The 16,303-nt window shown below is 56.4% G+C and overlaps 1 protein-coding gene across 15 annotated transcripts in view; it reads right to left on the bottom strand.

Moving 5' to 3' along the window:
* Positions 1-16,303, bottom strand: part of HDAC4 (histone deacetylase 4) — a 256,229-nt gene that overhangs the window by 47,672 nt on the left and 192,254 nt on the right. For 10 of the 15 annotated variants that reach the window (XM_045558639.1, XM_045558649.1, XM_045558643.1 and 7 more), the window contains 4 exons: positions 13,476-13,588; positions 8,444-8,560; positions 8,162-8,360; positions 4,301-4,542 (listed from right to left, as the gene is read on the bottom strand). In XM_045558639.1, coding sequence (XP_045414595.1) covers positions 4,301-4,542; positions 8,162-8,360; positions 8,444-8,560; positions 13,476-13,588 — 671 coding nt within the window. The remainder of the gene's footprint in view (positions 1-4,300; positions 4,543-8,161; positions 8,361-8,443; positions 8,561-13,475; positions 13,589-16,303) is intronic. The other 5 variants (XM_045558642.1, XM_045558644.1, XM_045558650.1 and 2 more) reach the window with 3 other exon arrangements.

Genomic DNA, 16,303 nt, shown 5'->3' with positions numbered 1-16,303 from the left:
GGGTGACAGGATGTGGTTTGCTGAGTGGCTTGCGGGAGGCTCACTGAGAGGCTGGGAGGCTCCTGCAGCAAAGTGCTTTGCGGGGAGAGCAAGGAGTGCAGGACTCCGCATAAAGGAGGGCCTGGAAGAAGCTCTCTGGAGAAGGCAGCGCGGAGCTGAGGAGGATGGGCAGGAGGGAAGGTGGCAGCCAGGACAGACACATGGGTGGCCTGGCCTCCGGGGAACGGAGCCTTCTGCCCTGGACATGCAGGTGTGAGGCGAGCGGCAGCAGAACTGGGACACGAACAGGAGTGCAGACCACGGGCTGAGGATGCAGGGCAGGCTCAGATCCCCGGGGCCACGAGGGCAGGAGGTGCTGGCTGCCCCTGACGCTGCAGGCCTTCGCCAGGTGCGTTCCCCAGCCCTCTACACACGGCAGCGGGAGGGCCTGACTGTTAAAGAGCCTCGGACTTTTCCTAATTTCCTGCTCGCTTCCTTGTGCACCGTGGTGCTCGCGCCTCCAGGACCAGGAAAGTGCAGCCTCTTCTCCCAGGTCTGCCTGGGGGTGTGGCGTCCCCTCCCCCCACTCTCTTAGGGGGCTTCCCTGGAGGTGGGACCCCACTAGTGCAGCCCGGGGCTGCAGAGGAGGAGGAGGAAGAGTGGGAGACGGCCGTGGCCCAGGAACAAGGCTGCGCCGAGGCCAAGCACAGGCAGGGGAGTGTGGCAGCGTGGGCTGGAGCGGTCCCCTCACGGGGCGCCTTCCCAGGGTCTCCTCGTAAGGGCAGAGGCCTCTGGGCCAAGACACTCGGGGCATCCACGGCAGAGAAGCTCAGCTGAGGCAAAGGCCTCCTGGAGGCCCCGGGGCGTGGCCATGGCTCTGCCAGGTCCTCCAGAGGGCGGCCGGGAGGGTGTTGCCACGGCAGCCGCCGCGTCAGAGCCCTTGCTGTGGGGCCCGGCACTGACGCAGGCGCGTGTGTGGCCGGCCTCCCCGGGCTTCGGCCACAGACAAAGCCTGTCTCTTCCTCTCTCCCACGGTGACCCCAGCTCTGCCGCTCACTGGCCATGCTGTGGCCGGGGACACGCTGCAGAGCTGGCCCCAGGAGGTGAGGCTGCCACAGCAGCGTGGCCGCAACGTGGCAGCAGCAACCCACAAACAAGTCAGCCCTTTGCAGTCACAGGCCCTCTGGGCACCGACAGCCCCATTACAACATTACAATTGTTCCATATTTGGGACAATACATTTTAAAAAAGTCAGACTGGAGTTCAGGGCCAAAACCAAACTGGTAAACGGCCAGTACTTAGAAGCTACTGGACACACTCATAATTAGACCACCCAGGAGGCGGGTCCAGGTTTTCACGTTCAGAACCGAGAATGTCATGTTAAAGGGAATTCCTCCCCCCCCCCCCCAGGAACGCAGACCGAGCCCTCAGCTCCACAGGGCCAGGGATCGGGTGGTGTCCGAAATCGCCGTGCGGACAGCGTTTGGCAGAAAGGCCTCTAGTCCGGCGGTAGAGGACGCCTTCAAATACCTTTTCTTAGGAGAAACAAAAGGGCGTATCGCCTGAACATTCACTTCCCACGTACACGAGCCGGACACCCTGAGGTCAGGTCGGGACGCGGCAGCAGACACGGGGCAGTTTCACTTCCGAGTTCAAAAGCTCCAGTTGTCTCTGTGGCACGCGTTCTCCAGAAAGTCCCTTTTCACAGCACACCTTTATTACAGGCCACCGCAGGCACCTGCACACCGACACAGACGCCAAGGCACAGCCAGATGGCCGGCCACCGCCCCCGCACGGGCCTGAGGGACGCTAAGGGCCCCTGCTCGGGGCTCTCATCTGCCTCGTAGCGTTTTCTGAGCCGAATGGGGCAGTTCTCCCGGCGTGGACCTCGGGAAAACCAGAGTGGACACGCCGGCTGCTGGCAGGCTTCTGAGGGACACTTCTGAAGTGCCCGCACAGCAGGCATGGGCGCAAGGAGCCGCGGTGCAGGTGGAATTGCTTCCACGCAGCTGCCAGAGCTGGGCAGACGCCCTCGGGGGACAAGCCCCAGGGAGCATCGCCCCCGGGAGGAAGGGCAGGAACGTCAGCGCTGGGCGGTGCTGGGTAAGGCCCTGTCTTCCTGCGCGTCCCAGGAAAACACTGTATAAGCGTTTCAATCAACTGTCACCCGCTCCCGTAAATCAATCATGTAACAAAACCCAGGGAGATTACCCAGGCTCTGAATCGCTCCTTTTACCAGCACACGGCGTGTGCATAGGTGTTTCCCGTCTTCCTCAAACCTCCTACCCTGTTACTCAGATAATGACATAATCAGATTAGCAGCCCTGCGCAGGCATTAGAAGGGCGAACGTGAAGTGCTTTCCACACTCGGGAGGAACCAGGAACGGCGCTTGGCAGGCTCCTGGCTCGCCCACGCCAAGTGCCTTTCCTGTCCCGGTGAGGGGGCTGCCGGGCCCATTCCCGACACGCTGTCTGGCGCCCGGGCCTGTGGGGCCACGGGGGGCTGAGGGTGTGCGCCTGCTTGGCATTGCACGGTGGGCACCTGCCACGCAGGAGCCACGCCCCGGGGGAAGGGTGTCCCCTGCCATGTGCCCCGTCCCTGCCACAGAGCACACGGGCACGGACTGGGGCTGCAGTGGCTCCACCCCCAGGCCACCCCACGGTCCTGGATGCCGTGCACTCGGCGCCCTCGACCCCGGCCGGGCAGACCCCGTCCTGGGCTGGGACTGGGGGCTTGCAGGCCAGGCAGGAGTAGGGAGCTGACGGTGCTGCGGTCTGGGCGGCTGGACGCAGCGTCACCCCTGTGACAAGGTGGCAGATGGGGGGGGCTTCCCTCCTCACATACCCCCTGCACCCGTACAGGGACGCCGCCCACTCACGCCAGGAAACCTCTCTGCTCCCTCATCCGTTCCGCAGCCTCTCACTCTCCCGGGAAACGGCAGGCGATCTGCCCCTGCTGAGGGCAGAGGCCCCGGGACCAGGCCCGGCTGGAGGCAGGGTGGGAGCCCGCGCGGCAGAGACACCGTGGGGAAACGATCCGTCCCTCGCCAAACCCGCCAGGCCTCTCCACGTCCCCCCGACACGTTCCCCTCCCATCATCTCAACCTTTTATTCTTGTAACTTCACTGAGATGCAATTCACATACCATAAAATTCACACTTTCAAATTATATAATTCAGCCATTTTTAGCCTGTTTCAGAGTTGTGCAACCATCACCACATCTAATCTTAGAACGTTTTATCATCCTTAGGAGAAGCATGGTGCCCGCTGGCACCCCGCCCCGGGAACCCCTGACCTGCTTCCTGCCTCGCTGGGCGTGTCCGCTCCGGACACGTGTGTGAATGAAAGCATGTCCTGCGCAGTCTTTGTGACAGGCCTGCTGGACTGGGCACAACGCTTTCAAGGCGCCTCCACGCAGCAGCGCGTGTCAGAACCTCATTCCTTCTCAGGGCGGAATGACGTCCCACGGCACGGACAGGCCACGTCTGTCTGACCCCCGTCACTGCAGGGACGCCTGGGCTGTTTCCAGGGCGTGGCCATCATGGCAATGAACATCAGGGACGGTTTTCGTGTGCCCGTGTGTCTGCTTTCTGCAGAGCTGCAAGGCCACGTGGCTGCTGTGTTTAACCTTCTGAGGAACTGCCGGACTATTTTCAAAACAGCTCATCTCACTCTAATATTGAGGACACTTGACGTCAAACGTCCGCATTTGCTAAAAGCGTATTCAGACCTTGTTTCCCTCCCCATTAACCAGCATCACCGCACCACCTTCCACCCCTTCCTCCCGAGCGCCGACCCGAGTGGCGGCCAGGACTTCGTGGGACGCAGACCTCTGCGGGCTGACCGCGGCCCAACACGGCCTCTGCCAACGTCCCCCAACAAGCAGTCATGTTATGCGCACCACGTGACCGAGAACACGTGCCTCTGGGACTCCACACTCTCGCACAGTTGGGGCTTCGGGTGTAGCTTTGCTTAAAGACACACTCAGTAAGTGACCTTAGTAAACCCAAGACTCGCCCAAGTGCAGCACACCAAGCTCTGACTCAAACGCGCCCTGGGCACGAGGCGGCCCAGCTGCACTTACGCCTGCGGACGGGGACGGCCCGGGCTTCCTGCTGCAGCTGAACTGCCCTGAGCCCAAGTTCCACAAAGCTTCCCCCTGCCCAGCTCTGTTGCACGGCCAGAGCGCATGTTCAACATTTCCCTTCTATGCCTCCAGGCCTCGGCCACGGTGGGCAGGGCGGACGGTGGGCAGGGCCGATGCTGGCCAGTGAGGCTGCAGAGCACAGGGTGCCCCGTGCAGCAGCGCTGGCAAACCCACCTTGTTCATGTGCAGCTGCTGCTGCTGCTGGAACTGCTGCTTGTGTTTCTCCAGGAACTGCTGGTGCTGCTGCTGGATCACCAGGTGCTGCAGGGCCTGGGCGTTCTGGGGCAGCGGGGCCGACTGCGTGCGCCCCAGCGGGCGGTGCTGCCGCAGCTTGTGGATGGAGGGGGACACCCGGTCCGTGCCAACCAGGGACTGTGCGTGGAGGGGCAGAGCTCCCAGGCCTGAAAGATACCAGTCTGAAGATAACATGGAGGAAAAAACAGCAGAGGGAAGAGGAGGAAGAGAGGAGGGAGAGGGCTGCTCAGTAGGTGACGGAGACCGCCAGGCTGTGCACTGCAGCCCGCGTGCCTCCTCCCGAACCCCGGGCTTGGGTCCAGGCCTGCAGAGACGGGGGTGCATCTGTCTGCTACCACGAGGCTGACGCAGGACATGTAGGGAGTCCCCTGTGGCAGGTTTCAAGGAGCAAGCGTGCCCTTCCCAAGAGCGGCCACTGCACGGCCACCCCTCAGGGCCCATGGCCTGCTGAGGAGGAGGCCACAGTCCTGGGGCCTGGGGTGCTGCAGGGGGCTCCTCCCCAACTGTCACGGGAGCTAAGTTGTGAGGGGAAAAAGTTGTCCTTAGAGTTTGGATCATTTTACGGGTCTCTTGATGTACTGCTTTTATGCACAAAGATGGCATTAACCCTTTACAAAACCCTGATACATGCTGTTGAAACTGCTTTCTGCAGTGGCTTCCTCACACCCTCACCTACCCCGTAGTTTTAGGTTACAAGGATCTGTTTTGATAAGAGATGATCTTGCTTTAATTGGTATCTGAATCTTGATTTAAAACGCAACCTATTCCTGTAAGTAGCTTTGAGTAATATTTTTCCTTCCGTATGCTTTTCCTCTGTTTGCGTTTTTCCTTTTGCAAATTGTCGGGTTAGGAAGTTTACCATTTCTCCAAGGTTCTGTGGGCAAAAGGGCCTAGCAAACCCTCTTCCCTGCTCCCTGATATCCTGTTCCCCTGGTAAACTGCGGTGGGTAAACCCTAAACATCGCTCAGGGTACAAACAGCCCACGGTCAAGGGCGTCTGGCTGGGTGTGAGGACAAATGACGAGACGCCCTAGCTCTAGGTGGCCCCGCACGGGCCACTCCCAGAACGCGGCACCCATGAAGCAGCCTGATGCCCCTGCCCACGGGCTGGTGGCCGGCCTGCTGTAAGGGTGCCGGGGACATCCCGGGACATCTCTCCTTGGCGACCTGAAGCCAGGGGTGGCCGGGGCGCCTGTGTGTGGCCAGGCTTGGCTGTGCCCAGTGGGTGGGCTGTGCCCTCAGCGTCCCTCTGCTCCCTCCACGGGGCGCCCAAGCGTCTGGAAGCGCCGCGCTCTACGCAGATGGGAGGAGCACGCACAGGGCAAGATGGCGCCCCGCAGGCCTGCCCTCCCGCCTGGTCAGGAGCCCTCTGCTGCCGTCCCCGGAACACCTCTCACCCAGCCCGCACTTGCTAGGAAGACGTGTCATCTTAAATTGTATCATCAGTGCTTGGCTGCACAATTAAAGTGAATAACTCAAAGGGCAGAATTATTCCCTGAAGAAGCTAAAAAAAAGAAACAAAAAGGCACACATCCTAAAGAAGGTATTTCCGAACCCATCAGCTGCTGACGGAGATGCTCCGGGGGTGACACTGTGTCACCGGGGAAGCGAGGGAGTCGGTCACACAACGCTGCATTTGTGGGATTAAAGGTTACTGTGCTACTGAAAAGGCCATTCTCAGAAAACAATGAGAAGCTAAAATACATTTTCCTCAGTGTTTTTCCAAAGTCTCGGCACATACACGCGTCAAGGGTCACGTCAGTGACTAGGCCGCAGGGCCACATGCTGGAGGTGGCTGGGTTTGCGCGAGCCTGACCCCAGGGAGCTCACGGCGGGAGGGTCTGGGACACAGGGGCCTGATGATTGAGAACAACAAAACCAAAAGCAACTACCACAACCATAGCGACCAACACCTAAGGGGCCTCCCGGCGCCTGGCACTGTCCTGTGTTGGTCTGGCGCATTTTGGTTTTGTTTTCTCGTCTCGTGCGGGTCACACGCCCATGTAGACAGGGACGGGTCTTCCCCCAGACCTGGAGGCAGCGTCTCGCTGGAACCACACGGAGGAGCCTCATGTCACGCCCGGGCCCAGACCACACCCAACCCTCTTATCCTCATCACACTCAGTGAGGCAGACCTCAGTGTGCCCATTTCACAGATTGGAAAATGAGGCACACAGCGATTAAGTGACTCCCCGAGGTCACCGAGTGGGAAGCCGCCGGGGTGCAGGCGTCTGCCTGGCACCGCTGACCTGAGGCCAGAGCTGGGGCACGGGCAGAACCACTACCCAGGAACGGGCAGAGGCCGTGCGGGAGAAAAGGGGCTTGTGGGTTTTCGGAGGGTGGTGCCCATCAGCACGGAGGCTGTGAGGGAGCCAGGCTGGCCTGGCCTGCTGGGGGCGGTGGGAGGGCAAGACAGGAGCCAGCTGTGCCTGCCGGGGCCTGGGACGAGGCGCACCGGGGAGTCCCAACGCCAACTCAAGACGGTCTTGGGACGGACAGGGCCACCAAGTGCACACAAGGGAAGAAGCCACGTCATCAACCACGAGGGGAAGCCGAGGTCAGCACATTTACTGGAAAGGTGACATTTATGCAAAATTGTTACTGAAGTTCTATAAAGAGGCTGCTTTCCAGGGCCTGGAGCTACACAAGGTCACACGCGCTATGTAATGGTGCAAGTAAACCGACTGAGAGAAGGGAGGAGACGGGTGTGGAGCAAACCCTAGGAAGTACAGCGTCAGGCGTCCTTTCTAGCTAACAAACGACAGGGGAGAGAAGCTGAGGCACCTGTCAGACCCCGCCGTCCAATGCCGGCACTAACAGACTCAGACGCAATGTCAGGCAAACTCCTTGAGAGAGACGCACACGACCACTGTCGCTGCCCGGAGCTCAGGACGGCCCCCCGAGGGCGGCCTCGCTCCCTGGCTGTCCCGTGGGCCCCTCAGCTCTGCACAGGGCAGGACACGAGCAGAAAGCAGCCTGGGCGTGACATGAGGCTCCTCCGTGTGGTTCCAGTGAGATGCTGCCTCCAGGTCTGGGGAAGACGCGTCCCTGTCTACACGGGCGTGTGACCCGCATGAGACGAGAAAACAAAACCAAAATGCGCCAGACCAAACTAGAACCAAAAGACCAAACCCACCCAGAGCCAGACCTCAGCGCTGCCGTCTGTGACATGCCAAGCACCTGTGCTTTCGACCACGTTCCATGTCTGAGTTTACAAGGCACAGCTCTGAGGATATTTTAGCTTTTAATTGTGAATAAATAGATTTTTAGGAAGCCAAAGTGGCCTGTGCAGTGGGGGTCCTCCCTCATCTTATAGAAAATGCCACACGCTCCGTCATTTCTCAGGCAACACTTTTACAGTGTTGTTGCTATGCAAATTTAGTAACAAATTTCTTATTTTTCTCTGAATTGTATTTTTCTGACTATAACTGCCCTCAGACAGCTGCACGTTTGTACGAAATTCCTGGTGCTAACACCATCTACCAGAGCCAGTGCTGAGCTTCTGCCTCTTGTTCGATTCCATCCAGACTGAAACCCAGATCCGAGAGCCAGCAGCCTCCTCTCAAGACACTGAAAAATTGCAGGTGGCATCTAGTGTCACTCCATCAACCTGACTTTGCTGTGAGATCTGGTTTGTCGTCGAAGCCAAGACGACTAAGTCACATGGACAGAGAAACCGTGGGGTGGAAACAGGCATCCTCCTGCCTCTCCCAAAAGCAGACACCAGGTCCGAGGCTGCTCAGAGCCAGGGTGGCTGCGGCCACGGCCCTCGGTGCTCACCTGTGACCAGGGGCGTCTGCGCGGGCGGCTGCTCCAGAAGGACCATGTGCTGCAGGAGAGGGTTGTGTGCCGCGCCGCCGTCCCGCTCCAAGGGCGAGGTGCTCAGGTAGGGCGCCAGGTGGGTGCCGGGAAAGAGGGGGATCCTCTGCTGGAGGGCGGGGAGGGCGAGTCTCTCAGCATCCTGCTGGCCGGCCGCACCCTGCAAGGCACAGCCGCGGATGCTCGGGAGGAAAGACCCGTCACGGCCACCCCCCGTCTCTCAGGCCCACGGGGGCGACTTACGGCGGAAGGACCCGTGGCGGGCAGCCCCAAGGTGATGTTGGGCAAGGAGGGCGACGTGTAGAGAGGGAGTGGAGCCACCGAGCCTTCCCGTGTCACAAGTCTGTGCGCCAAACTGGTCTGGGGACAGAACACACAATGACCGTCACACACAGGGTCTGATACAGCAGCGTGAGCAACACACACCAGGAAAGCAACAGCGGAACACACTCGCGGGCAGACGCGCTGAATTTTGCGATACCTCAGTGCAAACGCACATTTGACAGATTACAGCAGTGGGCAAGCGTCACACTGAAAAGCACATCACACCACAAGCACAAAAACAGGCTTGCGAGTTCGCTCCTCTCGGTAGGAGTTCGTCCTCTGTCATCTTCTCCATGGTCTTGTTCATTTTTATTCAATTTGCTTATTTACCATAAAACTCTCAAAAGAAAAGCCAGGGTAATATATTTGAAAATGTATTTTTGGAGTTGGGAACGTCTTTCCAAACATGACATCAAAGGCAGAAACCAGGAGAAAATTTTGGATTAAAAAAAATTCACATGAAAGGCAGGTGAGGAGACAGCAGCATCGGCAGCGTGTGGGACAGATGAAGGTTAACATACAAAGAGCTGGCAAATCAAACAATTAACAGAGAAAAAGTATGCAGAGAAGACTAATGACAAAAGAATTCATAAAAGGGAATAAATTCATGAAAAAATACTCAGCATTATTGGTAATCTAAAAACATATCTTAAAACCCATTCAGTTGGCAAAGACTTTTAAAAAATGATAATAACACCTTGGCCCAGAGAAAGAGAAACACACTGCTAGGTGGATTATAAATTGCTAATAATTAGTGGCATACTTTCTGCAGGACAATTTGGCAATCCGTGTCAAAAGCCTTAAAAACTGATCTAGCTTTTGATCCTAAAACTCCACTCTCAGGGTGCCATGCTGAGAACTGGGCTAAGGAAACTGCCCCCGGCAGCCGTGCAGTGGGCAGCGGCTTTCCTGACGGCACGTCCGTGTTAGGTAAAGGCAGGTGCAGGATACGCTGGGATGCTCCTTCTTGGTGATCACTTGGATGCTTGCTTATGATACATTGTTGCGTTAGAAAAATAAGTTACGTTAATAGAATCACGTACTTGTTAAAAAGTGGGCTCAGATGAAGCGGCCGCATCAAAAGTGAGGATCAGAGCAACAGACAGGAAAGGGTCTGTCGGCAGCAGAGTCTCTCAGGGCTGGGACTCACGTGCTATTTACCATCTTCTTGCAAATGAAAGTGCTTTGCTAAAAAGCGCAAAGCTCACCGCTATTCCCCCACACGGCAGATACCCGGGAAACGTTCGCCAAACAAACTCGCAATGGCGTGGACAGACTGTGCTGCGATGATGGCAGTGGGCGGGCCAGGCGGATGAGTCCACAACCCAAAGTGACATGCGTGGTGAGTACATGGCCAATGCTACCCTCCACTGCCATGAGGTCAAACTTTTCAGCTCTCACGTATGGGAACACGTGGTATCTGTCTTTCTGTGCCTGGCTTACTTCGCTTAACACAACGACCTCTAGTTCCATCCATGTTGCTGCAAGCACCAGGATCTCATTCTACCTTCATGGTTGGACAGCATTCTGCTGTGTGCACGCCGTGTTTGCTTTGCCCACGCATCCGCTGATGGACGCTCAGGCTGAGTCCCTACCTTGCTACTGGGAAAGATTTTACAGCTAAGACTTCAAAACCACAGGCAACAAAAACAAAAATAGACAAATGGGACTGTGTTAAACTAAAAAGCTTCTGTAGAGCAAATGAAACACTCTACAGAGTGAAGAGACAACCTGCTAAAGGGAGAAAATACCTGCAAACCATTCATCCGGCCAGGGACGCACATCAAGAATATGCAAGGAATTTAAACACCTCAACAGCAAAACAATAAATAATACTATCCAAAAATGGGCAAAGGACATGAACAGACATTTCTCAAAAGAAGGCATGCAAATGGCCAACAAGTACATGAAAAAATGCTCAACCTTACAAACTTCTATCCTCGTGTCGTAGGGCAAAACAGAACGTCACAGCTTTCTTCACTTACAAGGAAATTCCTCTCATTCCAGAGAAAACGCTGGGCACAGTTTTAGACTTGTGCATGCATTAAATTGTGTAAGTAATAATTAATGGGCTACTAAAAGAGGTGTTTTTCCTAGACAAAAATATTGTTGGTCAAAAATGACATAAATATCAGTAAGTTATGCTTTAGAAAAAAATGCTTGGCATTGTCAGGAAAGCACAACTCTACTGTGTTGCGATTACTTGCGAATAAAATAAGGAGATATTCTAATGTTTGCAAACTTATAATTTCCTTTATAACCAAGGTTATTTTTTACCCAATTTATCTTTAGCAATAAGCAGCCTTCTGAAAATTACTTGGTTGTTTGGGCTGCAGGAGCAACCCTGGGGCATGCGGTGCCCGCTGACTGTGGGCAGAGCCCTGCGGGAGGCGTCCCAGGAGGGGGCCGCTCCAAGCCCCGTGCGCCGTGTGTGGTCACCTGCTTCCCAGGCAGCGGCACTTGGGCTTCCTTAGAAAGCCCACGGGCTGAGGTTGGGCCACCTGCCGTACACACTTGAACACGCAGGGATGGGATGAGGGGGAGCACCGGCCACGCGGGAGCCGTGCTCTCAGCATGTGGAGAGCACCCCCTGGCGCCCAGAGCCCCACTTCCTCCCCTGCAGGGAGGGGACGTGGAGGATGCTGCGCTTCTCTGGCCCAGGGGGTCTTCAAGACACAGGAGTGTTTCCCTAGGGTTCCCCAGGCTCAATGGCGAAAGGAGGCACAGAGCACCAGGCTGGGAGCCTGTTCCCGCCACCCCCCACCTGCACAAGACACCTGGTGCCGGGCGGGCTTGTGCCCTGCTCCACCTGAGAGGGAGGAGCCAGCCCGGCCACGAAGCACGGAAGCTTCAAAGAGTCGTCCGATTCTAACAGCGTTTGACAAAAGGACACCCATGTGTGATCAACTATTCGGAGACTGCCTCTGCCCGTGAGGATGAACATCTGATTTGAACCATGGACAACGGTACTGTTTATATTTCTTGTGATTTCTTTGCCATGGTCTATTAATTTGTAGTAGCTTAGTTTACGTATCACTTGATTTGTAAAAATTAACACATAACTTATTTAGGTCCACCCAAATAAGGCACTGTTACCACATTAACTATCATGTGCACAACTGCCCGTATTAAATAAAAATAAGTATCTCTAACCACAGTCAACAAGATGTAACTGGCATCACTCACAGGGAGGAGCTAACTTTTAGGTTGCAGCGCATCACCGGTGGGCCTCAGTGATGACGTCAGCCCTACGGAGGAGGATTGTTAAAACTAATCCTCGAAATATGTACTTAATGCATGAACTGCCATGTGAGTTGTATTTAACTCACGCTAGTTTTGAGCCCAGGGCCTCGTGAAGCACATGTAACTCACAAATCTCTTCACCTTGGGAGCTTCGCGAACTATTTTTCAAGTTGCATATAACTCACACAACAGAAAACAAGAAAAAATAAAAAATTTTTCATTAAATTAGAAAGGATAATTTTGTTTTTGAAGTTTTTATTCTATTTTTGTAATAAAACACTGTGGCCCCGAGGAAAATTTTTTCTAGTGTGGCAGTCAGTGTGTTAGATCAGTAGGCTAAAGACAGGCAACAAAAGAAACATGTATAAGTAAAAATAAGAGAAAACGGGGATTAGGCAACCTAGAGGCAGCAGGCAAAATTCATTCTTAGCACTAATCCTGGTTCCTAAAAATCCTTTTAAACAGAGTCTAGGAATCTGAAATGAAAATGCTCAGTGCCCCTGCTTGTGTGTCCCAGCTGAGATCTGCCAACCCTCGGGAAGGGCAGGACTCATTGCTAAATATTTAAGAAGGAAAGTAAATAACTGTATTTAATAAATTATAGCCTTCTGTAAGTGAGGGAGAACTCGGAAAGAACCTCCCACTCAGTAGAACTCTCTGCTGCACCCACCAGACGTTGATTCTGGCTCAATTCATCAGAAAACTCACTGCCAAAGCAGCCGTCCCCTACGCGGTCACCCCTGTGGGCCCACAGCCAGGCCCGCCGTGTGCACGCTCTCTGCGCCTCCCCGCCAGCGCCTGCCTCTCCGGGTCAGCTGGGAGCCGTGCAGATGCGGCCCTTGGCTTCCCACCTGGCTCTGTCCCGGGCCCCGGCTCTGGCACAGGGTGCCAGACACACTGTGGGACACAGACAGGGCGCCTTGAATCAAAGGGTGCGATGAGCGCGTGGAGTGAGGATCCGGGAGAGTCACCCGGGGTGCACCGTGACAGCTCAGCACCCTCCACCCTCCTCTCCCTAACGGCCTGCGTCCCTGACATCATTCCCTCCGGGAGACTCCAGAGTTCCCGACCCCACTCTAGTTTGTCAATGTCCCTCCCAGATCACAGCACCCTTCGGGGTCTACAGAGGCAGGGGACCAGGGATGCTGACCCTGTGGCCTGAGAGTCCTGGTTCCCCTGATTCCTCCAAAGCTCCCTCCCTCCAGCTTCAGCTCCCCGGCCAAGCTGACCACGGTGACACTCTAGTCTGCCCTGACCCTTGGCTTGCTGGCCCACAGTTTCAGTTGCGTATTGCTCAATACAAAACAAGCATTTCAGTTCTTGCAACTGTTCCCACACGCCTGCCGCTCCCTGCCACGTGCAGAGCGCTGGGGACCACGGGAGGCTGAGCGGCAAGGGTCCTGCCTGCCTAGAGCCCCAGCCACCGTGCGCTCGTGCCATGACACCACCTAAGGGAACAAGAACCAGGAGAGGCTGGGAGAAAAGACCGAGCTCAGAGCTGTTCCCTGACACATCTGGACATGTTAATATCTGAAGGAGACGTTTGGGACCAGTACGAGGACAAAGCCCAAGTGGGTGGTTGTCAGGATGACCCCCTACCCGTTTCCCTGACCCCACACTGGAAATTCAAGAGTGAAGAGCAAGAGCAAAGGGGGTCATTTCGCTCAGTGCAGGACACGGCAGGGAAACAGCAGCGCGTCACACTGACCTCGGCCGGGATGCTGGGCACGGCGGGCGCGATCCCGTTCTCCGCGCTGACGTTCCCGGAGCTGTTGTTGGGCGAGCTGGGCCCGGAGCCGGGGGCGCTGCTGCAGGCGGAGTCTGTGGGCGAGAGACACCTGCGGTGAGCGTCACTCTGCGTGGAGGGACGGCCGCGCTTACCTGCGGCCGACGGCCTCTGCCGCCCAGATCTCTGCTGTCGGCTTGCGACAGCCAGAAACCCCGACGGGAAGGAACGTGGCCAATTCCCTACTGTTCAGTTTTGCCACAGACTTCACTTCAGTCTTTTAGGATGAGCACATTATCAACTTTATACTCTCTGAATTTTAAGATGATATTAAACACCAGGAAGATAAATCTTTAAGGACATTAACAATCTAACAATAAAAGACCAGGAAACACAGAAGCCAAATGACTTTGAACAGCAAAGGGTCAAACTTACTGTGCTCGCTGAAAAGAGCTTAGTTCAGAATAAAGCAACCTGCTGTTAGTGCTCACTGTGAACCAAACCTTATTTTCCCTACATGACAGCAAACATCCAGGGGACACACAGGCAGTGGCTTCTGTGATCTATCAGTGCTACTGGACACACACTAGGACATTCTTCAGGGACCTTTAAGCATCTAAGGGGCAGGCCTGGCTGCCGGGCCTGGGAGAGGCACTCGGTCCAGTCCCGGCCCTGCGAGTCCAAGGCCCCGGCCACGCCACGCACCGTGGGGGGGCCCCTGTGGCTCTCAACACTCACGTAAGGGTCGGTTTAGCTTTGGTTTAAGGGCATTTTAACAATGACATTATCTGGTTAAAACTTTCCAAAGAAAACACAATGTGACCTATTTGCCTTGAAAATTCTCGGTGTCTCAGCAGGGACTCTGAATACCTAGAACCTCGCCCCAGCCCTCGCTCCCGCAGCTCAGGCAGGTCAGGAGGAGAGAGCCACGGGAACACGAGGGGCTCGGGGACAGCCGCTCAGGCAGGCGTGCTGAGCTGGGAGGCGGAACGGTCCCCAGCAAACCGTCTTCCCCAGCCCGGTCGCTGCCCCGCCTCCTCTGGAGCCCAGAGCATGAGGCACCCCCACCCACCAAGAGGACCCAGCCGGCCGCAGGCTGGTGACCACGGAGCTGCCTCTGCAGACGTGCTCCGCGCATCACCCCGACCCCAGCACCGTCCCCCAGCCCTCCCCACCCGGCAGGCTGGCTTCCAAGCTTTGCTTCTATCAGCTCGTTCATCCCTCGTCAACTCCATGAGGGAAGTGCCATCTCATCCCCCCTGCAAAGAAGAGGAAATCGAGGCACAGAGCAGCACCGTCCCCGTCCCGGGTCACACAGCCTAAGGAAGATGTCAAGGGCACTCCCTGACCAGGTTAATCTAGCAGGGCTGCCACCAAGCTGTCCCCGCAGGACACCCTGGGCGCTTGCCCTCTGCAGCTGCCCACCCCTGAGCGTGAACTGCCCAGTGCACTCCAGCGCCCCCTGCTCTGCTCCTGCCGCTCCCTGAGCTCGGAGGAGTGGGCTGAGCCTACCGTCCCAGGTAATGACAATGGACACAGGACCTCCCCATTTTCCTCGCTAATCCCACCTCCCGCCCTCCCTGCCCCCAACACTAAACCCAGAGGTGTCTTCTCCATCTGGCGAAATCATGATTATTTGCACTTCACTAACCGGGAACTGCTGAGATGCCGCCTGGGCTGAGCAGGTGTTTGCAGCCCACTCAGGAAAACAGGATGCGCGTTCCCCGAGCCCCCGCCTCTCCCGTCTCTGGCTGCGCACCCCCTGCGGCCGCGCCCGGACCCGCTCTCCGCTGCCGCCTGTCTCTAGTGACACACCAAGTTCCAGCAAATCTTCCTGCACAGGGCGCCTCCCCGGGGTGCCACCCGGTAAACACTTTCACATGTGCCTGAGAAGACTTTTGGGGGCAATAGAAAATATATATCTGATATTTATTTCAGATACTTTTAACTCGATGTTAATATTTTTTTCATTCCACTTCCAGGAATCGGTCTAAGAAAGTAAATATAAATGCACAGTCATCAAGGGATTGTTTATGTCAGCATGATGGGGACACCATCCGAGGGGCCGCGAGGATGTCTGTGACTGACAGGAAGTGAAGCAAGGACACGGGACTGCATAGCGCGATGGCGGGACCCCACTGCGTGAGCAAACAGAAAGGCTGGAGGAAACACGTGAGATGGGAACAGTGACTGTTTCAGACCACGTGCCGCGGGCAACTTGTTTTCCTCTTTGTGCTCCTACAAGGGCGTGGATTTCAGTAGCGACTGGGAAAAGGCAGAATATGGACTGTCCTGTCCCCCGACTCTGGGTCCCCCGCACACCCGGTGGACCTGGCTCTCCTGCTCGAGCACATCCATGGGGAGGTGACATCGCTCATCCCGGAAGCCCTTCCTTCCCCATTCCAGAAACCCAGCTCCAGGCAGGGCGCCTCCCCACGCCTGCAGCCGCTGTGCCTGGGCCGACCAGGAACCGCGTAACCTTCAGTCTCAGCCCCATGTGCCCGCCTGTCGCAGCACAGAGCCACCAGCTCCACAGGCTGCCTGGCCAGCGTGGCTGTGGCCGACCTTCCCTGCCGTGCTCCGGGGCGAGGACTCCCCACAGCGCAGCTCAGGACTAATCAGGTGCCACCATGCACGTGTCCTCGGCTGTCTCACGTGACGGGCTGGCTCTCAGATCAGATCACAAGCTTCTTGAAGACAAGAACCTTGTCTCGTTTTTATGTCACTCACAAACAGCACTAAGCTGTCCCTGGGTGGCAACATGCACAGCGGGCTCAGCTCTCAGAAGCCTGTTGCCGTCACAACTGCGC

The sequence above is a fragment of the Lemur catta genome, chromosome 8, assembly GCF_020740605.2.
Source record: "Lemur catta isolate mLemCat1 chromosome 8, mLemCat1.pri, whole genome shotgun sequence".
NCBI lineage: Eukaryota > Metazoa > Chordata > Mammalia > Primates > Lemuridae > Lemur > Lemur catta.
The sequence above is the reverse complement of the archived record's forward strand: the minus strand, read 5'-3'. Positions and strand labels throughout refer to the sequence as shown.